The sequence below is a fragment of the Pocillopora damicornis genome, chromosome 14 (genome assembly GCF_964200805.1).
Source record: "Pocillopora damicornis chromosome 14, jaPocDami1.2, whole genome shotgun sequence".
Taxonomy (NCBI): Eukaryota; Metazoa; Cnidaria; class Anthozoa; order Scleractinia; family Pocilloporidae; genus Pocillopora; species Pocillopora damicornis.
This window is the reverse complement of record NC_142683.1, coordinates 14,060,408-14,085,465: the sequence shown is the minus strand read 5'-3', so window position 1 is coordinate 14,085,465 and position 25,058 is coordinate 14,060,408. Positions and strand designations below refer to the sequence as shown.

At 38.1% G+C, this 25,058-nt stretch overlaps 2 protein-coding genes across 6 annotated transcripts; both read right to left on the bottom strand.

Moving 5' to 3' along the window:
* Nucleotides 1-217: 217 nt before the first annotated feature.
* Nucleotides 218-14,916, bottom strand: LOC113665803 (putative glycoprotein hormone G protein-coupled receptor). 4 transcript variants are annotated; one of them, XM_089193501.1, is made up of 9 exons: nt 14,763-14,916; nt 10,204-10,422; nt 7,098-7,169; nt 6,343-6,414; nt 6,158-6,223; nt 5,494-5,565; nt 4,736-4,807; nt 4,324-4,392; nt 218-3,417 (listed from the first exon to the last, which is right to left on the bottom strand). In XM_089193501.1, exons 2-9 carry the CDS (start codon nt 10,368-10,370, stop codon nt 1,323-1,325), a joined length of 2,685 nt encoding a protein of 894 aa, XP_089049627.1. In that variant the 5' UTR covers nt 10,371-10,422; nt 14,763-14,916; the 3' UTR covers nt 218-1,322. The 4 variants fall into 4 exon arrangements, with proteins under 4 accessions (XP_089049627.1, XP_089049626.1, XP_027037328.2 ...); XM_089193500.1 differs by lacking the exon at nt 14,763-14,916 and adding an exon at nt 12,346-12,635; XM_027181527.2 differs by lacking the exon at nt 14,763-14,916 and having other exon boundaries at nt 10,204-10,603.
* Nucleotides 14,917-15,839: 923 nt separating this feature from the next.
* On the bottom strand, nt 15,840-22,449 carry LOC113665801 (tRNA wybutosine-synthesizing protein 5). 2 transcript variants are annotated; one of them, XM_027181526.2, is made up of 5 exons: nt 22,106-22,449; nt 20,363-20,432; nt 19,136-19,180; nt 18,591-18,728; nt 15,840-16,740 (listed from the first exon to the last, which is right to left on the bottom strand). In XM_027181526.2, the coding sequence occupies exons 1-5, from the start codon at nt 22,339-22,341 to the stop codon at nt 16,237-16,239; spliced, it is 993 nt and encodes a 330-aa protein (XP_027037327.2). In that variant the 5' UTR covers nt 22,342-22,449; the 3' UTR covers nt 15,840-16,236. The 2 variants fall into 2 exon arrangements, with proteins under 2 accessions (XP_027037327.2, XP_089049629.1); XM_089193503.1 differs by lacking the exon at nt 19,136-19,180 and having other exon boundaries at nt 22,106-22,439.
* Nucleotides 22,450-25,058: the final 2,609 nt, after the last annotated feature.

Here is a 25,058-nt window from a genome sequence, read left to right as displayed (position 1 = left end):
GACTAATTTGGAAGTAAACCTGTGGCAGCTAGAGGGGAGAATTAACAATCAGATCTTTAGAGTTATAGGATTAACTGAAAAACTGCTCAATGCTCTCGTCCTTACGCTCGTGTGTTTCCAGCGCTCGTGTGTTCGCAAGAAGTTCGGTCTTTAGGAAACATTTGGAGAACACATAACATCATCTTTTATACATTAAATCAGGCTCACACCCTGGAGCTTCATTTCCTTATACATATTGTATTCATAACAGAATATGACCAAGGCCATACATTTTTAACATCATTAACGTAGTCGTTAAACTTTTTACCTCAATGTGAGTTGTATCGTATTATTACATCATAATGAGACCACTAGCAGACTCTAGAAAGGCCGAGCGAGGACTACGCACAGCCTTTTTTTTTCCCCCCATTTTCTTTTTATTTATATGAAGATATTGTTAAGTTCCTCAGCGTGCCACCCACCAATGTGTCCGTGAAGGTCTGGGAACCATAGGAACTGGGCAAAAACGTTTCAGTCAGAGCGACTGCCCGTAATACACGTGAAATAAACAAAATTTCAAAAGTGCAATTAGATTTTTATATTATTATTTATGTTCTATTCATTGACCTTTCTCAAGAAATGGCGGCTAAATAAAACAACAACAAAAAAAGCTGTGTAAACCAACGCCACGTAAGCATCGTTGATTTCCGTCGTAATCCTTAATACTTTCCTGCAACAAAACGTTCAGTGCAGCTGAAAAAATATAACTTCGTTTGGACGTAAAGGCCTAGTGGAGACATCATTCGTTCGAGAGACTATCTGAATATAACGTTAGTGGATCTGCCGGATTTAAGTGCTCCCCTCTGTGTTCTATAAAAGTAGTTACCATTCTAACTATTTTATTTTCATGAGTATACTTTTCTGAATCATGAATCAAATTTTCCGGCGCCAGTTCTTGAGAAAGGTCTTTGACGATGTCTTCGGTAATCCAACAAAATTTTTCAATATGTTAAAGATTTAGTTCGATTAATATAGTCGACATATTTATACAAATAATTTATGAAATGTTTACTTGAGATTTGAAACTGCGATCACGCCTTCCTCAAAATGGCTGGGAACTGAACAGCGCAGTCACCGTTCTCAAGTATGCTTTTCACATAATCATAAGAGGGTGAACAAATGCCTCCTACTTCTTGAACAACAGCTGGTTGGTTATATGGAGGTCGACACGTCTAAGAAGAACAACCAACTAATTTCACTTTAAACAATCACCAATGACATTCAGTGCCTGCAAAGAGTATCCTGTCATGTCCGTCATGATACACCGATGGTTTCATTTGCTATCACAGTGTTTCAGTTGAGCTTTGAAGGTCTATTTTCGGGATATCCTTGAACGAAACGGACTGTTTTTTGATTCTCCTCTCCGTCAGCTGTCCCTCGACTGCATGAAAGCTGCCGACACTTGGAGCTCGAGAAATTTGGGGCGTGCTACGATTTGACCAATCAGGAGATTCCAAATCGGCGGGCGATCTCTGCGAAGGAGATCTCGGAGATGTGTCAGCCGTCGGTGTTGCTCCAGTCATAGGATTGAAAAAAACGTCATCGTTGCCGGGGTTCTCTGGTGATACATCGCCGAAGCCCTGGTTGTGAACACCTTTCATGGGAATGCACTCCGGTGAGCTATCTTGAGGATGGCCATTTTGGTAAACATTGCAGTTGCCGTTAAAGAAAACAATTCCTGTTTTGATCTCAGTACCTGAAATAGCGGATACTTGTGAGATTCGCTTCGATCTCGTGTCATCTTCAGCTATTGTGGAGCGCTTGGTGCGTGACCGGGAGTAGATAAGCGACGACAGCGTCCCTTTGTAATGTAAAGCCCGCGTGTGGCAGAACCCAAAGCGACTCAGAAGGGCAAAGAACTCGCGCTTGAACGCTTTCGTGAAAAAAGCGTACAAAAATGGATTGCATAGGCTATTGAGTGGAAAGAAGAACACGAGGAGAAACTTTGAATCCTCCACTCCGATAAGAGGTGAGCCAAAAGCTGCTATAAGGCCCAGCAATGCAATGGGGGTCCAGCAAACAAAGTCGGTAAAAACAAGCAAAGCCATCCGCTTGGCAACTTTTGCATCATTCCTCTGTGGGGCCCCATCAACTGGACCGGGTCCTACCACGACTTGAAACATTTTCGCGTACAATCCCGCGATGACCAAGAAAGTCCCAAAATTTAGTACTAATACGATACCCACGTAGGCCAAGTCTCCTTTCGTGTGGGAGTCAAAGGGTAGGCAAATTGCCACACTACTATAGCTGTTTACACCAGCAAGAGGGAAAATGGCGAGGAGAAGAGCAAGAACCCATCCTGCAATCATAACTTTAACTGCTTTGCGGAGTGAAAGTCGAGTATTCACTTCCATGGCGTACACGATGGCAAAAAATCGTTCGATGGTGATGACTGTTAGAGTGTACACCGACAGCTCTGTGGAGAACACAGCAAGGAAGCCCGCGATGTGACAGCCAGCACCGTACTGCCAGGTCCTGACATAGTTGTAATAATCACCTGAAGTGTTCAGCGACACGCACACGAGCAGAAAGATGTAGAGGCCCAAACAAAAGTCCGCAAAGGCCATGTTGCACATTAGAAAACGGTGAACGTTCAAACGACGATCACTTGAGAGCATGACAACGACGACGACAAGATTTGCAATTAGTGCCACACTTCCTATCATGAAAGACACCACAGTAAGCCATTTTGCTCCCATTATATCCTCACATGGGTGGTATGCGTCTCTTTCGGGCAAGCAAGTCACAGTTGAAAGGGGTGGTTCTGTTATTACACTTCTGTTTGTAGTGTTTTCATGATGGAGTGTGGGACGAAGAGAAGCTGTTACGGGTAGAAAACCATCGTGGGGAGTAACCAAACCCCCGCCGCTGGAACCAGACGTAGTTATCTGTGAGGTATAACTACCATTTGTATGGTTAGCCGTGGGGGCTTGTGTCCCCCATCCTCCCCAGTCACGACGTTTTCTTCTTCCCCATGGGTTAAAAGGAGTGGTCGACGAATTTCGGTGTTGGCTCGGGCTGTGAGTTGGCGTGTATGTTGTAGATCTAAAAGATCCTGACGCAACAGACGCTAACGTAGAGGATTCATCAGTATTTGTCGTGGGTTCCGTCGCTGTGCTTTTGTAAGCAGCTGATGTAAAATATTTAGGTGAGGAGGTCCACCACTCGTCGCTAATTTGTCGTCCCACATTGCGCTGGTATGTACCCAGATCGAAGGCACAACACAAAAAAGAGTTGTATTTACTCAAATACACCTCTGTGATGCTTTTCAGACCGGCTGGAATCGACCAGAAATCTTCAACATTCTCCAGGTGTAATTTCTTTAATTTATCAAGTCCTGTTGCTGGTAGCGATGTGATTTTTGTACCTTGTAAGAACCTGGAAAACATGGTAAGGAAATTGATGAAAATAATGAACGTGTCTTTACTCATAGACCTCTGTCGTAAATTGCTAGCCTAACTGCTTTTCGTTTGTATTCTAGTAAATTTTCCTTTTCAAGCCTCGACAAAATGTTCAAAAATAATTGAAAAAAGAGGTCAAGAAGGTTTATTTGCGAGCACTTAGAACAATAATAATCACGTCCGCCTTTTGAATGAGTTAAGCCTCGCCATCATTGCTTGATATATAGGTTTCTACAGAGGGAAGGAAAGCCGGGGCGCAGCAAGAGGACTTAAACACAAAATAAAATGGATTCTGGTCAATGCCATATTTGCCTTCTACCCTTTTTCTTTGGACTCATAAAATAAGATCAATGTTTCCGATCACATTGGCACGTTTTGCTGGTAAGATAAACCTTGCGAGACGTCTCGGGTAGTGCGTAAGGCTGTCGAAGTAAGAGATCTGCGAGACTGGTAGGGTCACTGCTACAAAATACGACGAAACTTTTTTTGTGACTTTTTTAAATTTGTCGACAAGGATCTAAAGATACTTTTCAAAAGAGCTTTTCGAAAAATGCTCATATATTCGTAATACCCTTGTCGTTTTAACTACTTCCCAAAACAGTTTTATTGCTTTTAGGATAGGATCTTCCAGAATTTTCAACTCTGAGCTGGGTGCAACTGTGTCATACGAAAAATATTTGTTACCAACTCTAAATTTGAACCAAACTTGCTTCAAAAATTTGATGACGGACGTTTTCCAGGGCGTTTTAGTTCTTGTATAGATTACAGAGGGATTGGCAGTGCTTGCATGTCAGAGTGTTTCTCGTAAATTGCCTAATTTCCGAATTAGGTAATTGTTTTTACAATTTCAACAAGTATTGACCTCATTAAATTAGATACTTACAGTTCTTGGAGGTTTGAACCTTTAAATGCATCGTCGTCAATTTTTTTCAAAGGTGAGTTCTGTATAGTCCTGAAATGAAAATACAAAAAGCATTAGTTCAGCTGAAGTTAATTTGTTTTGTGGCTTCAGTTCTTAATATGGCTATCCTGAAAATGCAGGATTCGTGCCTCACAAGTGTATTGTTAAACTCAATTTTATGACCTTGAAAAAGAAAAAATTGGAGCAGGTGTTCAGAGTCCCGGCTCGACTGATGCTTTGCTTGGATCTTCTTCTGCTCCTTTGCAAGTTCTATGATTGGTTTACAGGCTGACGCTTCCACCAATCGGGTTCAAATTCAAAAGACTTTTGCAATTTGTTTAACTAAGAGTAATTCGGAGTAATTGACGGAAAATAAACGAGCGAATCTACTTACAAATTTTCTAGCTTTTTGTTGTTACTGAATGTAAACGCAGGTATCTCTGTGATGCTTGTCTCGTCTAATCTTCTGCAAATAATAATGGTGGAATTTTTACGAAAAAACATCATTTTCCAACTGATGAACACGAATATTTTTCATAAAAAAAGGGATAAGAATATTCTTTGTCCTGGAATCATAGCGTTATAATCTTGGAAAAGACATCTCGTTATCATAATGTCTCTCTCTACCTAAGAGTTTAAATGGTACTGTAGAACTGACAAAATTCTGGGGAAGAATGAGCTGTGAACTAGCAACCAATATCGAGAGACTAGCGATAACGTTAGTTGCTAGATGATGTCGAAACTGTGAATGAATCTCTCGGTGAGATAAAAGAGAATGGAAAGACCTCTTTCATGATGGCGGGAATGATAATTTACCGCTTACTACATCTTTCGGTTAGTACGTGCGTTGTGATTGGTCAATTCAACGGGCCATAATGCACTGTGCGGCCCGCTAAATTAAAAAGTCTCTTTTAACTGAAATCTTTCCCATCTACTTGAACCTAGAGTCAAAATGAATATCTTACTAACTTCGTTTTTTCCACTCGAATTTATGGCCCGCACGCTTCACGCTTGGGCTATAAATCCGAGCGGAATGATTTTGGAACTCATTTCAAAATGTTTTCGCGGCCAGAAAGGCTAATTTATACGGATACAGAAGCATAGCAATTAAGCCCGCTATCTATGAAGCAGGTCTGCAGAGTCTGTACTTACAATCGGGTCAGCTCCGGTAGATTGTTTAGAGACGCTTGCGACAATTCTTTGATGTTATTGTGGTTGAGATAACTGGAGAAAAAAAAAATTTGGAACAATTTATTTTAAGACAATGGTTAGAGATTGGTGTGAGGAATTGAACGAATAGTAAACCCACCTAATAGTTAAACTGCGTCGGTGGGGGGAGGGGGGAGGGGGGAGGGGGGAGGGGGGGAAGGGAGAGAGGGTATGACAAGATGACAAGATAATTCGGTTTTATCAACTGAGTTAATAATGTAACTTGGCTACCGTAAAGAATTATGAAAGCTTGAGAAACTCTCGAGGTAAAAGCTGCGGATTTCCGTAATCTCAAGCAGCACAAGAAAATTTTATTAAAAACTGCTAAAATCCATAAGATTTTTTCGCTGACGCCTGATCAGTTTAAATTTTTTACATGACCAATTTTGTTCCTGGGTGGTGATATTCTACCAGTGGTATTTATCAACTTTCAAACCATGCGTCAAATTCAGTGAAAGTATTTCTTCATAGTTTTGCAGGCGTTAAAGAAGAAGAGACGAACTTGTTTGTTCATAGAGCTGCCATGAAAGGTAGACATGCCAGTCGAGATGCGAGTTTATTCACGTTCATCTACCGTTCACATCTATTGACAGATATCTTTACTTACAGCCTCTTCAACGGTGACCTGGTTTTGAAAATAGGAAAGGTCTCCAGTTTGTTGTGATCCAGGTTTCTGAGAGACAAAACATCAAACATAAAAAACCGGTCAGCGACTTTTCTCCTTCAACTAAATAACGAAAAAAAGCTAATTTGATGCAAATGCATGTTTCAACAAATGGATTTCATACTTACATTTCGAAAAGATCTTTGAGGCCATCAAAGGCTCCATCTTGTACGTGAGTTATCATGTTGTTTTTCAAGCGTCTGAGTATGAAAAAGGCGGACATTTTCAGTTCTAGTTTGAATTTTCAACGATCAAATGTTAAAAACTAACAATTTTTCACAGGAGTGCAAGTGAGAAGTGGTGGGTATTTACCGAGATGTGAAGCTGGTGGCCAATTTACATTAGTGTATATTAGCGTTGAAGGTGCGCGCTGATTGGCTGATCGAACTTCTAATATCCTTCGCTATTTTACCTCCGAATAAGACGCACGGGATTTGCGCCCGAAATTTTGTTATTATTGCAGGAAAAAATGAGTTAATATCATCTTTTTGTGCTATTTTGTCTCACTGTTTTAGTGTATACTAAAAACAACCATTCACCTCAGTGTCGGTGCCTAGAGATGGAAATATCAACCACTAGCCTCCTACACTACAGGGAATAGTTGTTAATTATCGACTGATAATTATATAATAATAATAATAATAATAATAATAATAGTAATAATAACAACAACATCAGCTGATGATATCAAATTATCATGGTGTTGCACTTTCATTTAGCTAAATTTCCTTACCACCGCCATCTTGAGATGATTAAAAAGTTATTCTTCTAAGTCTACTTAAGGGTAGTTTGCTATAAGGAATTGTACAGAGGATACCAGCTACCGATGCTGGTAAAAAGAATAAAAAACTGAAAAAAAGTATGGAAGATAATATACACTTACATGATTGATAGGTTCTTCAATTTATTCAGCTCGCCTTCGGGTATGTTTGAGAACGAGGAGTCATATATATTCCTACAAAAATAACAACGTAAAAACAATGGTTTAACACATAAAATGGGGTACCGGTGACAGAAAAGAGAATGCATTTGTAAAAAACAAAAAAATTATCCTTTTTACTCCCGTGATCTGACAGGGCAAAATTCCCTGATGGTGTTATACTATTAAGCACTTCCTGCGGTGTTTTACAAGGATTTCCAGCCCTGAGAAAAACCATATCATCTCACGTTTAAAATTACGACATTTTTTTTACGTGTTCGATATTGCCAATGAGCCGCTGACACGCCACCCGCCTTTCGCGCCATTTGACCGACTTTCCCAGTTAGTAAAGGCCTATACTGTTTATATAATAAACAAAAGAATACATAGTAGATATGGAATTTCTTTTCTCGTGATCAATTTGAAAAGAAATTTAAATCTACGCGCGCCCATGTATTATTCCCTATTTATTTTCTGTACCACCACCTGATCATGCTGTGTCATACGAAAAATTTTTAGATCGGGAGTTACTGTTATCTTGAACTGGACGATTTTTTCGTTACGCAAGCTTCGCTAAATACCCGTGACAGGGTCTACAGTCACAATAAAAACTCGAATTAATAATGTATCCTCACGAAGACCCCACTTCACAAAACATTTTTGTCAGGCTAATGAGAATTATAGCAGAATTCGTGGAGAAATTTCCTCTGTATTGAATACCAGTTGAAAATGCCTTTATTCTTTGGCATACTGTGCGCTTACCTGAAACAAAATTAACAACATGTAGCAGAAGGCTCGAAAACAACGACAGCACTTCATACTGAGAAGAAGTCATAAATTATGCAGTAAGCGATTATTCCTTTGTTGTTTCCACATTAGGGCAACACTTCAGTGAAAACCTGCTTTATCTTTCCTTTCATCGTTGCAAAAGAACAACGTTTTTTGGACGATCAGCGCGCGATCTACTTAACTCCGCGCTTGAGATAAAAAAAGTGTTTATACAATTTTTTTTCTTTCACAAGCAATTTAGGACAAATTAAATCCAATGATCGAAATTTGTTTGTTCTCTGCAAAATAGTAATTGAGAATTTTTATCAGCCGTGTGCAATTATGGAAAAGAAAAAAAAGATGGCACAGCAGTTTGTCCCCTTCTCGAAACTGGTAGAATGTAGTTTAATCAAGAAAGCGAGCAGAAGATTGTCGGCGTCAGTGATCCATTTACAACATTTACAACATTTACAGTTTCAGTCAACGATTCAATTAGGCAGTAATGCAGAAACTCTGGAGCGAGAAAACCTTAAAAATTATTTAGACCCAAGGCAAGCTCGCCATTCAAAGGATTAGTCACAATAATTAAAATTCAAAGCTTGAATTTATTATTGAACTCTTCGTGGGTGGTAAGAAATACCAGCTAAAGACCCGCACTTCCTAAGAAGTAGTAAAAGGTGTAAATTTAAGCTTAGAGCTTGAAACTTCAGACAAAAATAACAAAGCTGTTTTCCAAATAGAAGTGTTTTCTTGTTGTTGAGGGGTCAGAGCTCGCCTCAAGAGAAAACAATGGATCATGTTAAAAATATTGCCCACGTTTTTCAATCGGAGTGTTTAACCAAACTTGTTTTCGTGTCGCAAGTTCGTGCCAAATTCCCGTATTTCAAGGAGCACCTCGACGTTGTCCAAGTCACGAAACCTCATCCCACCAAAATTTATTAAAATATTAAGTCATTTCAAAACATCCACTTGAGATTATGTGATAGAAGATAATAAAACAAGCTCTGACATCTTTTCAGGCGAAAATAAACAAATGTGGCTTCTTAAACTTTTGATCCAAAGCTGAAAAAGGAAGTTACAGAAAAAAAGCCAACAAACTATTTAGTCAATTTCACCTGCCTTTCAAATGGTTTCCATAAAATTCCCTTCTCAAGTTGACACGTGTCATGGACAAAGAAAAACGCAAAACAGAAACAACACTAATATCGCTGTAACGGGTGAGCTAGTAACAGGCAAAAAACGCTTGTAGGGCAGCGAGAGGGGAATTTTAAACGCTTGCCAGCAGATTTCTTCGATACATCTATCCATCTACCTTTGAGGGAGATATGAAAGATGAAGCAGCGATGGAACACTTCATTAAGGTGCCGGAAGTAGGAATTACGAGATAATTAAAAATCAACAGTAATTGAGGCGAAAAAAAGATTGTTGTTAAAGCGATGTTACTTCTGTTGACATGGTCTAAGTGAAGAAATTAACATACCATTAACTATTTGCATAACACATGTTTGCAAAGAACTCGTGGTTAAAATTACCTTGTACCCATAGTTTTTCGGATAAGCAGTTTTACAGAAGAAGCTAAACAGTAAGAGCAATCGAGAGTTACTTAGCAAAGCTGTGACGTAAAAATCTCCGCGGGATTGACTTTATTTGCTGCAATTACTGGTTCACGAGTATGGAATCTACTGCAGCGTGTCTTCGACATTCTGTAATCTGACCCGAACGCGGGTCGCGCTAAAAGTAGGGTGATTATAGGATTCCACGGCCTTTGATAATTATAACCATGACATTAGTAGAATTGAGACCTCAATCGATGCGCTGAAACCGATTTTCTACCAAGAATACGTACAACTCGCACAAAAAAAGCATCCATATTGTGTAATCGAGTGCAAAAGTCTCTTACAAAGTCCACGTACTTCTCAAAACGATAATAATTACCGTGAGAAAGGAATTACGTCCTACGGCAGCAAACAATAGTACGAAATAATAAAAGAGAGTTCCGCAACACGACTAGGGTCTGAAATTAGAATTTGAAAAGGCAAACTTCCGCTCAGCAAGCTACTTTCAATGACAAAGGATATTTCAAAAATATTTTCTACAGCTCACTAGCGAACTATTGCGAAATGCCACGAGGAAGGTCAGATTCGGTGCAAAACAACACATCACCTATATAAGAAATGAATGACGTTTATTCGTACATATTCAACAAGGAAAAAAGGCCAATTCCCCTAAACGAAGGAAGAGCGAGGCTAAGTTTAAATCTCCATAATGAGAAACAAAAATAGAAAAAAAATTTTCCACTTACAGTATACTTGTATTTTCCGGGAAACTGTCCATGGATGGGAAAGACCTCATCTTGAAGCATGTCACTTCCATTTTGCGCGCCACCGTAAAGCATGTGCATTCGGCAGGACATTTTTTCCCTTCTCCAAACTGAACCAGAGTCAAAACGGTCAAAATTACAACAAGCATCTTGCACTGAGGCCACAGACTGGAGCTAGTTTAAAACTGTGCAATATATATGCTGCAAGGTAATAAGAAATATGACAGCGCTTACAGCATTCGTCGTCAATACATCCTGTGTTTACGATAGGGGAGGAAACTTGATCGTTTTTTAGTCACGAGAAGATTTCAATCACATGTCAATCAACGTCTTATACCAGACGATCACCTGCGGATCGTACGTGCACTGAAATGGATTCCCCAATCCTCCTCACGGCCAAATTAAAATAATCATTGTCGACACGTTGTTTCAGGAAACCGCAGTATATGCCTTTTTTTTTCTTTGTAGGTACATTATAATGAGCTGGTTGTAATTTGTAATTTCATTAATAATATAATCTCGTGCGGAAAAGATTTGATGAGAACTTGACCCTGATTCTTAACATTTGCCATACCGAAACTCACTGGTTAAAATGTGCCAACATGCTAGTTCAAACAACGAAGAGTGTTAAGGAACGCTATGGGGGGGGGGGGGATGGATATGAAGGGGGGGGGATGGATATGAAGGGGGGGGTTCCCTGAAATGCTTTCTTTAACTTGGTAAAAAGAATTTATAGCCACAGAGGTCTTTAAGGACCTGTTTTAGTTCAATCTATAGATCATATATTCCACCTATTTTGATGAGGCTTTTTTTTTTTTTCCCAAAAAGCCGTTTTTATTCACATCGGGAAATTTAATTATCAGATCAAATGTTGTGCGAAGCGGCCAAGGCTTCCTCACCCTGGTGATTGTTTAAGTGAGCCGAGATTATGGTTTTTATCAGGTAATTGGAGAATTTTCAGTTTCAGATAATCTATTTTTCACGAGAGGGCGCTTGGTCGGGTCTTAAAATAAATCGGGTGTAGAACTCTAAAAGAGGAAAAGCATTGCACGCCAACTTTCTGTCCGTTCCTCCCGCCTCTCTCGACATCAGTTCAGTTCACGATTGTAAATAGTCATGAACTTTCAGCCTTGTTCTTGTTCGAACAAGAGTGCATTTGTTATCTAAGGCACTTGTAATTAAAACTTCACAAAGTGTATGGTAGATTGCCAGTAATTTTGCTTCGACACGTCAGTCCCAGTTGCAGTGCTTTATGTCACCATAAAGAAGACCATTTTTTCAGGATGTTGTACATTTTTTAGGCTTCAAGACACAAAGCAGTGCAGCATAGGCTACGTGACCTGAAACAACTTCCATAATTAATCACGAACCTCTAACAACGACGCTAAACATAACATCCGTAAACTTTTATATCACCCACGTTTCTTTTATGTCTATGACTTTAGTTTATGCGGTATGCTTGGACGTTGTTATTCAAAATAATTTCATATCTAAGTACATATCTTCGTACGACAGATTCTCCAAGCCATTTTGCCATCTATTTAGGCTGATTTTGCGGTTATTTTGGGTCAAGACCCAGTACAACAACGCTTGACAAGTTCTGGAGACTTGTTGTGTGACATTGGCGGTGCGTCTGAAGAAACAGTTGTACCCGTGCCAAATGCTTCTCAAGGTTAATTATAGACATTTCACTTCCAAAATTATCATTTGATCGATATAACTTCCTGGTATATTGAGATATATATTCCTGGTTGATGATTTCAATTTTCGAAGCTAATTATTATTACTGTTTATTGAAAAAAAAAACAAACATCAGTGTACCGGAAGTTGGATCCAAAATGAACAACACTGGCCTGAACTCACGGGACGCAATTTTACAGCGGACCGCATTTAAACCTGATAATCCTGTGGAGGACAGTTGTACAGGCAGAGAAAAGAACTATTCAAAGCAGTGCTTGCCCCCGTTGACTCACCGGCAAGATCTTTGTAATTTCCCCTTTTGGTCTTCTACCTCTTGTACCTGACTCAAGTTTGCCAGCCGTCGAATACAACCGGAATAACAGCCTCGGATAACTAGCGAGTTATAGAATATAATATAGAATTCACTTAGATCCGCGAACGTACCTTAGAAAAATTCCAGCAGGTTTAAAAAACGAGTTGATGCGGTACGGATTTGGAGCAAAATATGCTTCGTTATGACCACAAAAGTGCTATATCCAATGTGCAAACACGTTGTATCATCCTGTTTGTTCTGTCTTCTCGAGCTCGAGTACACGGTGTAACAATAAAGTCTGGATGATTGGCTCTGCGTGTTTCCGTTTCAGAGGAAGGTACATTCAATTTGATTAAAAAATTCAAACAGGTCAACAATTCTTTTCTACAAACATTACGAAATCAAGTAATGGACTACAGTAATGCCATTAGCAACCTTTACAAAAGTTTACGCTCAGATATCATTAGTGTCGTTTTGAATTGGTTGTTTACCTTTCGTTTTTGAACTTACTTTCTTTTCCTTTTTGTTTTTTCTCGGTCGTTCGAGAAATGATTCCAGAAACTTGTAGCGTTGTGGAAGACGAGAGTTTAACCGAGCGAAATTTACAGGTTTTTATAAGCCCGCGTATCAAACTGATTGAAATGAAATCAGGTATACTACACTGAACGAGTCCAAAACCTTTCGGTTTTCAGTGAAATTAATTTCCAACTCGTTTCGAAACCTTATCGATATTAAGTAAGGGAGCTAATACGGTTAAGAATATATGAAAGTCATATATATCAAAGTCATATATAAGGGAGCTAATGAAAAAAAATTCCAATTACACTGACATTAATCAAAAACGAAACATAGTAATTAATGCGTGAGATAAGGAAAAAGTAAACAGTCTTGATGAAATATCATCATTCCGCATGTCCGGTTTATTTAAGAGTCCATTATCCTACTCTACCCATTTCTTTTCAGACTTTTAACACGTGTGTGTGAAAAGGTAAAACAATTTGAAAACGCCGAATTCTTGTCAGAGGTTTAAGCAACAGGAATTTTCTTTAAAATATCGAGACCATCAACTCTTTTTGTGATCACCTTCACAAAAAGGTGACCCTGTTTTGGCAGCGAACAGGCCTTTGAAACGACAGGAGAAAGTGTGGGTTTAGGAGGACCACAATTCCACAAAACTGGGTTTAATTTTCTGAGACTTCTCTGATGTATGCAATGACGCATGCAATTGGGGTATCTGTTAATCGAAACAGCCCGTTTATTTTCCTCTCTTTGATGTGTAGTCTATCTAGACTACTCGGAGAAACATTTTGTTTGACTAAAGTGTTGTTTGGTCTGTTAAAAATCTGGCTTTTTAAATATTGAAAACACTGACTCACTCTGTATCCAGATTCTCTCAGAGACCTGAACAACGCGATACACGCGCGAAGAAACACGCGATTATAGATCGGTGGTGAAGTCACGTCTCACGCGCGTGTTTCCGTCATGGCGGCGGTCCAAGAGAACAAATACTTCAGATAAGGTTACTGGAGTATTGCAATTGACGGCACTCCGACCATTTGTCGTAAAACCAAGACCACGGATGTCAAATAGGAACGTAGGGAAGCATCAAATTAAGTGGAAACAATTTTAAAAGCTAACATTATTAACTTGGAAACGCCACTGATCATGCGCATGGAGATGCAAGAGAACACGTCACGATTTGTTACAAACTTGGATCTAATTTGTCGAAGGAGTGGTGTGAGCTATTTTGACCAATCACCAAGGGATATAAAACAAAACCAATGCAAGAAAACATTTACTTCGACACTCGATAATATTTTGGTCAATTGTATATCATCCTTGCTTTGATTGAAATAAAAGCTTATCACAAGAAAACAGGATTGTAAACTGGCAAAACCAGATTGAAATGAGAATAAGGTACTTCAGAAGTTTGAGCATCCACCAAAGTAAATTCAATTTCTACATTGTAGTCAAAACCGTGTCAAAAAAGAATGTTTTTATATCGGCTTAGCCTCTCTCTCATGACCTCTTCTTTACATTTTATGCTATTTTTTGCCAATTTTGCGCACAGTGGCGCAAATTTGAGCTGGTACGTGCCTTGGAATTCCAAGTGCGCTCAATTTGTAAATTCACTTTACCACGTTTAAACACTGTCGAGCAATCACGTATTGAGAATAAAGGGGATACTTTTTGGATAGGGCACCAAATTCCCGAAGGCACTCGAAAAAATCAATTACTATTTGCCTCTTGAGAATAATTCAGAGAAAGTACAAATGTGGCTAAAATGGAATTTTAAAAATACTCGATGCCTCACCCATTTCGTTCTGCTTGAAAATTGGCCCTTATAGATTAAGACAGTTTTTTCAGCCTTTTCACTATTATTCGAGCTACGAAAGCCCCTTTCGTTTGAACAAGTTGTTGGTATTTTGTATATTTGATGACAAACGACAAAAAAGAGAGAGGTTACATGCACACCTGAAAAAGAAATCCTTCGACGAAGCAGAACGATAACTTCATTTTTTTTCCAAATTAGATGATGTAATCGTACCTTCAGATGTCCATGCGTGGCCGGAAAGTCTTCACATTTCAGCTCTTTTCCGATAATCCCTTGATCGCCTTTTAATGTGAGCGGACGATTCTTCTCTTTCAAGAACGGCCTGCATGTTCTCAGTTTTTTCCTTTGATCCAATTATATCGCAACTGAAAATAAACAAACTTGCACTTGTTTTAAGAGCCATTTGGTAATAAAATGAGGCAATCCATATCTGTTTAAATTGTGTTTACTCAAAATCGGAAGTTTGTTTCACAGTCGCTGAAAAGAAGGAGCTCTGTTACGGAAAATTTGCATGGAACAAATAATTAGTCAAAAAAAATTTTTCAAATATAGGGAAAATGTGTTCTTTAGCTGCAAGATTTTAATTCGAAGCTAAACCCCATTCAATAGCGAACAATGAATTTCCAGAGGGCAGGTTTTTAAAATGTCGTGTAAAGATATTGCATCGTGTTACTTAATGCGGCTCTCTTCATTTCCGAAACTTGAGTTGAGACACACTCAGAAAATTAAAGGTTTTCTTTGATTGCTTTTTTAACAATCGACACGGAAGAAATTTGTTGATTTTTTTAAAACACTCCTATTTTTTTCATTAAAAGTTACACGGTTTTCGATTACCTTTGACAATGAGGACTCGTAAAGTAATTTAAAATTAATATCATCTAGAGCTATAGTTTGGTAAACTTCATCTCATCTTTGCCTTATTTCATGATTTTTCTTCTATTGAAATAAAAAAATCCAAACACCCGATGTCCTGAATCTGGATGCATTTCTCTAATAACACAATTCCTTTTGCAAATTATCGCTCAGGCAAACATCAACTAGGTCCAGTGTAATAATACTTCAAAGTCGCTGTTGACAATTCCAGTTCGTTAACCAAAATGATACATTACGAGTTTTTGTAACAGAGTGTTGTGAGGTGAAATTGTCGCTTTTTTGTTGATTTAATAAGTTTACCTTGAGAAGCTAATGACCTTAGTCGTGCACGTGCTTGTCATAAGGAAAATTTAGAGATGGCACAAGTAGTAATTGGGTTTTGACAAAACTCTCTTTAACCAAAAGAACAAGGCTAGCGACATGATTTGTTTTGTTTAATTCCAAAGATCTCGCAAACGGGGATTATAAGTCAAGTTGTTATGCTGTATTAAGGACATTCGACTCTATAAAAGTTACCTCACTTTTCATTTATCTTGTAACCGGTTGAGAGCTAGGTTACAGCTTCAGTTGTACTTCTAAGAAACAACTTATTAAGTTATGTAGAAGGGCAAGGAATTCCTTCCGTTAAGCATGCCCTCTGAGGATTGTCTTCTCGGTCAAACGTGCTCTAACCCTCTTGCGCGAGAGTCGCTTTTCGCGCGTGTCTCACCTTTCGCGCGTGAGCCATCTTCGCGCGTGCCCCCACTAGTGTAAAGAGCTGGGCTAAGACTAGTTTTGTTGGACACAAATGCTTCACTTTCACACTTGAACCAATTTATTCATCTTTTGTAGAATCACCATTAACACCGCTAGAACTGTTCCTGTCTTCACGACTAAAGCATCTGTCTTTAATTTTACAAACTACCCTTCTGGCATAAAAATCTTTATACTCCTCAGGAAGCTCCTCTAACGCTTTGATAGCACGGTCCATTATTTGCATGGCCCTTGCGGCAGGGACCAAATCCTTATTGCCGTACGTGTCCTTAACGTCATAAAAGCCCATATCTAAATGACGCCAAAATACATTAACTGCTACTCCAAACTGTAGAGAAATCACATTGTGGAACCACATAGCAGGAATAAACAAAACATCACCAGGTTCTAAGAAGCACTCAAAGGGCGTTGCTTCTGCAAATTTTGGATACTTTGTTAAGTCTGGCCGGTCAATATCTAAGACTTCTGATTTATCACCATTTAAATACAGTTTTGTTGCATCTTTTGGACTGTAGAGGACAACGCGCTTCCTTCCTGTCACTTGAATAAGGAGGTTGTCCATAATCTGTAGAAATCAAAGAAGAATTTTAAGATTCGCTTATCACCGGTGTGTGCAAGAAAGAATTACTCAAAGTGCTTGATGAAGTTTGGATCTCACGACGTTCTGAATGCTGGTAGCATGCTTTCACTTTTAGCTCTAGCGAACCGGAGCCAAGTTCAGCAATACGCCTGTTTTAAATCAGTTCACAGGTCTGGCATACTGATACAACCAGCAGAGTGCCAACAAATTAAAGTGAGAAACAGTGAAATATAGATAACTGTGGCTTAAAGATACAAAAAGAGTACAAGCTGATAGGGAAATCCAGGCTACTAGCTCTGAGCACTGAACTGTCAAGAGAAAATTAGGGTAAGCTGGGAAAATACTTTCTATTGCTAAAATAAGCAAAAAACAAACAAACACAACTGAGTGATTCATTGTGGCTGGTGATCTTGTAATCCAGCCAAGAGAACGAAGAGCCCTATTTGCAAGCATTTAACTCCACACCAAAGGTGCCCTTGACCTACATTTAGTTTAGGTTGTTAACATGAACAAGACAATTTACTCACACACTGGCTTATTGCACCCAAGAGTAATGGTTACCTATCAAGGCAACTCCAAAACTGCTACCTGTAATAGAGTAGTGCTAACGCCCTCCACCCTGTCACATCCTCTATCCTGTCACGCCCCCCGTGGTGTCACACCCCAACCTGTCACGCCCTCCATCCTATTACGCCCTCCAACCTGTCACACCCTCCATCCTGTCATGCACTCCATCCGGTCACTCACTTGACTAGTTTCTAAGGACCTTTCACTTCACTCTCAGCGCCACAAAGTTAATCAGTCTGTTTCTATCAGAAGGGCAGTTATCTAACTAAACCTTTGATCCCTAGAGTGACTTGTATCCAATTTCCCCTCATATTACCACTACTGTAACATCAAGGTCAAGACAATGAAGGAAATGTCCACTGAATGATGAAGCAATTTCTCCATGTCTTTATATAGAGAACAGTAATACGATGGATATGCAAAGCAATACTAGGATGTAAAAGGTTACAGTCATTTGAACGACCAACAATATTTGATGTGAATGATGATACCAAACTGATGACATGAAACCAGTAAATAGCAGTGATTTTTGTTAATACCTGTAGAGAGGATGGTTTAAGTTTGGGCTGGTTTGTTTCAAGTTTACTGTCATTTCTACGCAGAAGAGAGGACTTCTAGGGACTCACTTTCTTCATGTTTGGGTTTCATCAAGGCTACGGTTAATGTTTGTGTTCTTTGGTCTTCTAGTTTCCTTATCCACCAAGAAGCATCAATGAGAACCAGAGACCAAGAATCAACATAGACATTCATAATGTCCACGCATAAGTGGCTTTTCTGAAGTCACTTTCGATAAAAACCATTCCCTTTCAACACCATTCAATTCCCACCTCCTTTTCTTTCACAGACAAATATGAAAGTGTCATTCATGATAAACTGGAAGATTAGTCAAATGAATGAAACAAAAACTTCTTACTAACCAAGCACCAGGGCCCTACTGAGAAATATTGGCATGACCTTGTGGTAGCTGAAGGTCTGTACAGAATGACTGAGAAACCATATTCCAAATTGTGACTCAAGCAAATGAGATTAGCAAGTAGTTTACATGGTACCTAGACCAAACTTGTTCATTTTGAATTTTCCAGCAGATATTGAGAGCAAAAATAACTGGCATATGACCTTTTCCATAGAAATGGTCCTTTTGGCAAAATCCAGACCAAGTATGAACCAATCAGAATCCTTGGATTTAACTCAAGACTACCTTGCCATACAATAATAATTAAATCAAACCTTGATGTTGTGGATAAGAAATACATTATCATTTAACTTACATCATAATGTGTCCACAACTGCCCTTGTGCTGAACTGATTCTGAACACACTTGAAAAGAATCTGTCCTCTGGGTACAACTTTGGGATTTTTATATCTTGAGCTAAGCTAGGGAACTGAATTGTGATGTCAGAGATATCCTAACAAAACAAAAACACAAAAGAGTAAAAAGGACTGTATTATAATATAAAGCATGTGATATTGAAACAAAAAATTATAGCTTAATCTAAGTTCATTTTCTCCAGAGTCCTTATCAACCCTACTTCTCTACATACAAGACCTTAGGACAGTTTGAGCCTAACATGATATCTGGAAGCAAAATTTAACCCTTTAACTCCCAAGATCTCATTGTTAATTCTCCCCTCAAGCTGCTACACATTTGCTTGTAAATTAGTTATGAGAACTTGGTTTTAGATCAATAAAGTACCTTCTACCTGATGAGTTTGAATATATTCATGACCTGTTTGCATGGATATTATAGGGAAAAGTTTCATGCTAATCACTTCTGGGAGTTAAAATGTTGAGTACAGTGTAAATAAATTCATACCTTTCTAGGATCATCTCCAAGAGATCTTAGATAATATTTCTCCTCCTGAGGAAAAAAAAAATTGTAAGTTAACTCTCAAACTCCCACGAGTGACCAAGACAGCATTTCTCCTTGCAATATCAATACAATATCAAGCAGGCAAAAGATGAGAATAAAGAAAAATATCAGTTAAGGGATTATAAGTTGATCCAATACCAAATTCTCCAAACTAACATCACAAGAACTGTATGGAAGACAGTAAGGAGAATTACTAATGAGATCTTGGGAGTTAAAGGGTTAAGTGTTACATTTCTAGTCTTCACCTTGATGATTAAAAAAATTGGCACTCTTGTATGTTACTTCTTTAATCATCTAGTAATAATTAAGTGTAGTCATTTGTTGCATCAGATGTAGTCAATATGAATCACCTCCCAGATCAGAAGTGGCTACATTCTGAGACAAACATGAATACAGTTACCTATGTACTCTAATATTTATTTCACCACACATAACATTCTGTTAACCATAATCTCTTTGTTTGTTTGTTTTTTTACAACATCTAATGAACTGTTTTACACCCTAAGATCAGTATGCTTATTCTCTATACTGCTCTCTATACATTTCCTAAGGTGTTAACAAAGAGAATCTGTTTTGACGTGAATGAAAGTGATCCTGACAGTAGTGAAAATAAGGCCTGAAAAAAAAAATTCAGGCCTGTATGGGACTTGAACCCATGAACTCTGCGATACCGGTGCAGTGCTCTACCAACTGAGCTAACAAGCCGACTGGGAGCTGGTTCTAAATAAACCCATGAAGTGATGAAATAAACAGTTAAGAATATATGAAAGTCATATATTTGAACTGCGGATAAAGACATGAATGAAAGTGATCCTCGCAGTAATGTGCACTACTTAGGCAGTAGTGAAAATAAGGCCTGAAAAAAATTCAGGCCTGTACAGAATTTGAATCTGTTTTACAATCAAGAACTTCTTTAAATGGTGATCATTTCCTTTATTTTCATGACCCTAATGTTAATGATTTAGAGGTGATATTGTAAGGAGAAACTAGATGTTAATCACTATTAGCCTTTTAAAGGGTTCAAATAATAAATAATACAACTGCAAGAAGTCTTACAGGTTGCCATACACTGCTGGTAAGGGACTTTTAAGGAAAATCCTGTACTCGTCCAGGTTATATTTATTCACTAATATTTAAGAGTTTTACAATTAAGGTATTTAAAGTACTTACTGGGCAAATAAAATATTCTTTATGAACAGTTTCACAAGTCCGCATGACGAATTTGTTAAATGGAAGAGTTCTGAAAATAAATTGAAAAAATACAAAAGTGAAGGCATTGTGAGGTTTGTGAAAATGTCCAACCTTGGTAAAAATAGTTATGGAAGGTCTTGTGAGGAAGGGAGCTAATACCTGTAGGCATTAACCTTTAACTCCTATGAGTGATCAGGAAAGAATTTCTCCTTACAATATTAACACAATATCAACCAGATAAGTGATGAGAATAAAGAAATATATTGATTTGGGAATAATTGGTTGATCCAATACTAAATTCTCTGAACTAACATCATAAGAATTGTATAGTTGACAGTAAGGAGAATTACAAATTTGATCTGGGAGTTAAAGGGTTAATTTGTGAGGGAAAGAGAGCATTAAAGTAAAGATTTCCAATTCACCCACAAGTTATTAAATTTTTTTCCAAAAGAGGAACTAGTGGGGGTGATTTCCTTCCTTCTCCCCTCTTGAAGAGGTCAGTTTTACAAGCCAGGCTTGCTTATATATATAAGCTGGAGTAGTTTTAAGATGGAAATGGACTTTAAGGAAGCACATTTTGATGAGAACTTTATAAAGCCCTGTGGTAAAGCATCCAAACTATTATTACCCTTTAACTCCCATGAGTGACCAAGACAGAATTTCTCCTTACAATATTATTACAGTATCGACCAGACAAGTGATGAGAATGAAGTAAAATATCAATTTGGGGATAATTAGTTGATCCAATACTAAATTCTTTGACCTAACATTATAAGAATTGTATGGTTGACATTAGGAGAATGACAAATTTGATCAGGAAGTTTAAGGGTTAAAAGAAAGATCAAAAGTTCTCCTCTCCTTAGAACTGCTTGGAATATATTGTTATTGAGTATAATCTGTATTATAGAGTAAAGACCAAAATAACAAAACAACAACAAATACTGCAACAACAAAATCAAACAAACAAAGGAAAGGAAAAAATATAAAACAAAATGAAATGAAAAATATATTTTCCAGAAGGGTTCACATTTTTTGACAGTAAGGCAGTTGAACAAGAACACTTTAATGCAATCATGTTTAGTCAGCCACTTGTAACAATAACTCCTCCAGCCAACCATTCATGATAATGTTGATGGTCTCTTTATTTCAAATTCATGGGGGAATCAGTAACAATACTGCGCTGAATTAGGTCAAAGGTCATTTGGGTACAAAGGGAGGTTGCAATTCTTTTCCATTTGCAATGGAACATTAGTGATGGATTTGACTTTCACATTTGGTGACCAAGGGCTCATCAGCACTTTCAAGCAATCATATTCAGTCAGTCACTTGTAGCAATCTGCCAACTTTATATGATAACAATTTGATTATCCCCTTATTTTATATTAATTGGGGAATCAGTAACAATATGACGCTGAATCTGGTCATGGGTCATTTGGGTTCAAGAGGAGGTTGTAATTCTTCTCCATTTGCAATGGAACATTAGTGTTGGATTTGACACTCACTTTTGCTGACCAAGGGCTCATCACAGCTGAAAACCATACCCAAGAAGGAAAAACACTTAGAAATTTCTTTTTAAAATAATTAAGCATATCACATCTCTCAAAGACTAGGATAGAAGAATGGTATTTTAAACTGTAAACTCAGGTACACGAACTATACTGTATACCCTGTCCTTTTTGCTTTATCTTATCACGCCTTAGCCTGATTTTTTTAGAGCCTTACTTGTATGCAAAGTTTTTGTGAATAAAGTCCATCTTCCCAGTAGGACAGACGTGAACCTTCACTGTCTTTTCACCGCCATGCTGAGCAAGATATTCCGGTGACCACTTTCCACAAGCACTGCCAATATCAAGTCCTCGTAGAAGCGCTGGCTTACGCTTAGAAGCTATATCTGACTCGAAGATCTCTTTTGTTACCCCTGTGTAGACACGAACACGCTTCTTCTCCCTTTGTGTCATTATTTTCCTTAAACTTTACATTGATCTTGACAAATCAAGGCAGTATAGTTAGTCCAAGATAATTCTTAATCAACCCTTCAGCCATGTTGCTTAAAGACGAGGAAGACTGGAATCAACAAACGAGTTTTTCGTTCCCAGGGTCTGCTCACCCGACTCATTCAATACAAGCAAGCATTCGATTACATCAAATTTTACCCCAAAGAGTCCAAGATGTCAAGCAGCGGAAAAAAAACTGGATTTTTTGCAAAATAACAGTTTTAAAAACCTTCTCAATTTTCACCAAGAAAAAAAACTTCCCAGCAAAAGAAGTTGAACTGAGATTTTGCCAAAAAATTTACATGAATGTTCCCTTCAGTTAGCAATTCAAAATTTTCCGCATGGATAAAAATATCGGTACTCCTTTTAAATAAAAAAATTTTTAAAGCCCTTGCAAATGAATTAATGCATAGCGAATCTTGCAGTATGCGCGCAGCGAAGCCCATACTCATCGAAAATGGTAATAATAATAATAGTGATAACGATAATAATTGTAATAGCAATAACAATAATAATAATAATGATGACTAAAATAGTGGAAAGTGGCAGCAACAATTATATTAATAAAGAAAGTGATATTCATAGCAGGGTAATTTAGTGTTATCAACCGAGTTGAAAACGTAAATTGGCCACCGTAAAGAGGTTAAAGGCTGACGTTTCGAGCGTTAGCCCTTCGTCAGAGCGATTGGAGGAATTGTGGATTGCGTGTGGGTTTATATGCAGAAAATGGAGCTACGCTATTATGATGGGAATATGGTGACGAGAAAACAAGAATACATTAGTTAAGTTAAAAGCGCTCGTTGATACCGAAGGGATTAAGAGTGCCGATTTGGGAGATAAATTTTTGTTTGATAGACCTTTCAACTACCAGTTAAGTAGTGTTCATAACTGCGAAGATCGCTTCTATAGTCGTTTCTTCAACCGCAGTGCACTTACATGATGTAGTGAAAGCTTTCGGAAATGTACTGACCTCCATCAAGCAATTATACATCACAGTTAATTATATTTTTTCTTTGCTATTAATTGACTTTCAAAGTTGAAAAAAAAAATTCAAAACGGAAGAGAAGTAGGGAGCAAGTAAATTGAAAATTATTAATTCGAGTTTGGTTAAATTTTACTGCAATCAGCAGAGATGATGAAAGCCTTTCTGGTCTATGCCTTGTAGTCTGATGCCCTGGCAACAGAAAAATATTTAATTGATAACAAAAGACAGAAATGTTGCAATTTCAAATTAAATAAAAGGAAAGCTCTGTTTGTTCCACTTTTCAGTCACGTGTTTAATTTTGTTGCAATCTTCATAGGTTAGACCTGCGCACAATCGGTTCTTTGTATCAGGGTTGTTGCCCAGTATTGACTGATAGAAATTTGGATCTATGTTATTATCTGAACAATTATACACCTACCCCTCCCCTCACACAACATTGAAATTGGACTTTTTGTCAGTTGACTGTTGTTGGTTCAAGGGAGGGGTTGGTGATCATGAGCAGTTGCTCAGAGAATGGCATCGATCCAAACCTTTCATCGAAGAGCTCGTACTATCAAGATCATCCTTCACATCTGCCACGGAAAAAAAATGGGAACTCGGAATTTTTCTCGGTATCACACTACTGATTGAACTGAAAAAAAAAAATGGAAAAAAATGGGAACTCGGAATTTTTCTCGGTATCACACTAATGATTGAACTGAAAAAAAATGGAAAAAAATGGGAACTCGGAATTTTTCTCGGTATCACACTAATGATTGAACTGAAAAAAAAATGGAAAAAAATGGGAACTCGGAATTTTTCTCGGTATCACACTAATGATTGAACTATGAACAGCTGCTAACATCTGCAAACATCTCTGCAAACATCTCTTTGAAAAACGTTCGCTGGGCTTTAAAATTGCTTTTATGAAAATGAGGATGAAAACAATGATGATGACCGAAAGACACTTTAGAGAAAGTCAACGATCTTCACGAGCTTCAAATGACGCTACGTTTCCTTGCTTGAATAAACCATAGTTCAGCTTATCTTTTTGTACCGTTTTGTTTACCCCGCTATGGTTATCTTTCAGGTTTCTTTACTTGCAGGTCTTGAGTTGTGCACCGAAGCCGGTGGCCATCACTGATATACCTAGTACATCGAAAGTCTCCTATACCAGAATTGCCTTTTTTTTCTTTATTCTCTTTAATGGTTATGTACAAGTGTTATAAGGTCTATCGTTTTCGTTGGGGTCTTTTGAAAGCCTTTTTACAATAAACTGCTACTTTTTAAAACAATTTAAAACTATTGCTCTATCAAAGAAACCTATAGAATGCAACCACAACATATGAAAAATCAACGTCTTCCTATAACTGTTTCAGCTCGTAAAAATTTGTTTTAGGCCATTGCGCAAATCTCTCATTCTCCAAAGGTATAAACCTGGGTTTAGAGATGACGACAAAAAACAGAGTACTATTGACGTTTCTCTAGCAAACAGAAGTTTTATGTCATCCGTAGGAGTAAAAATGAAAGGAATCAAAATGCTAACAATGTAGGGTATGTAGCAGATGGAAAATAAGATTAAGATGTAAACCATGGATGATACAGACTTCTTGTATTTCGCTAAGTCTATTGCAGGTTGACCAAAGTTCTGAGATAAATTACTGGCTTGTATTTGGTGCTGATGCCGACGAATAATTTTGTAAACTTTAAAATGGGC

Bases quoted from the DNA above. Each gene is read 5' to 3' on its own strand.
- LOC113665803 (XM_089193501.1), bottom strand. From the start codon at position 10,370: ATGCTTGTTGTAATTTTGACCGTTTTGACTCTGGTTCAGTTTGGAGAA. The intron at 6,224-6,342 runs GTAAGTATGAAA...TTTGTCTCTCAG, and splicing joins CTCAAAGATCTTTTCGAAAT to AAACCTGGATCACAACAAAC. The intron at 4,808-5,493 runs GTAAGTACAGAC...TATTATTTGCAG, and splicing joins CTACCGGAGCTGACCCGATT to AAGATTAGACGAGACAAGCA.
- LOC113665801 (XM_027181526.2), bottom strand. From the start codon at position 22,341: ATGACACAAAGGGAGAAGAAGCGTGTTCGTGTCTACACAGGGGTAACA. The intron at 20,433-22,105 runs GTAAGGCTCTAA...ATTTATTTTCAG, and splicing joins CACAAAAACTTTGCATACAA to AACTCTTCCATTTAACAAAT. The intron at 18,729-19,135 runs GTATGAATTTAT...TTGTTTTGTTAG, and splicing joins TTGGAGATGATCCTAGAAAG to GATATCTCTGACATCACAAT.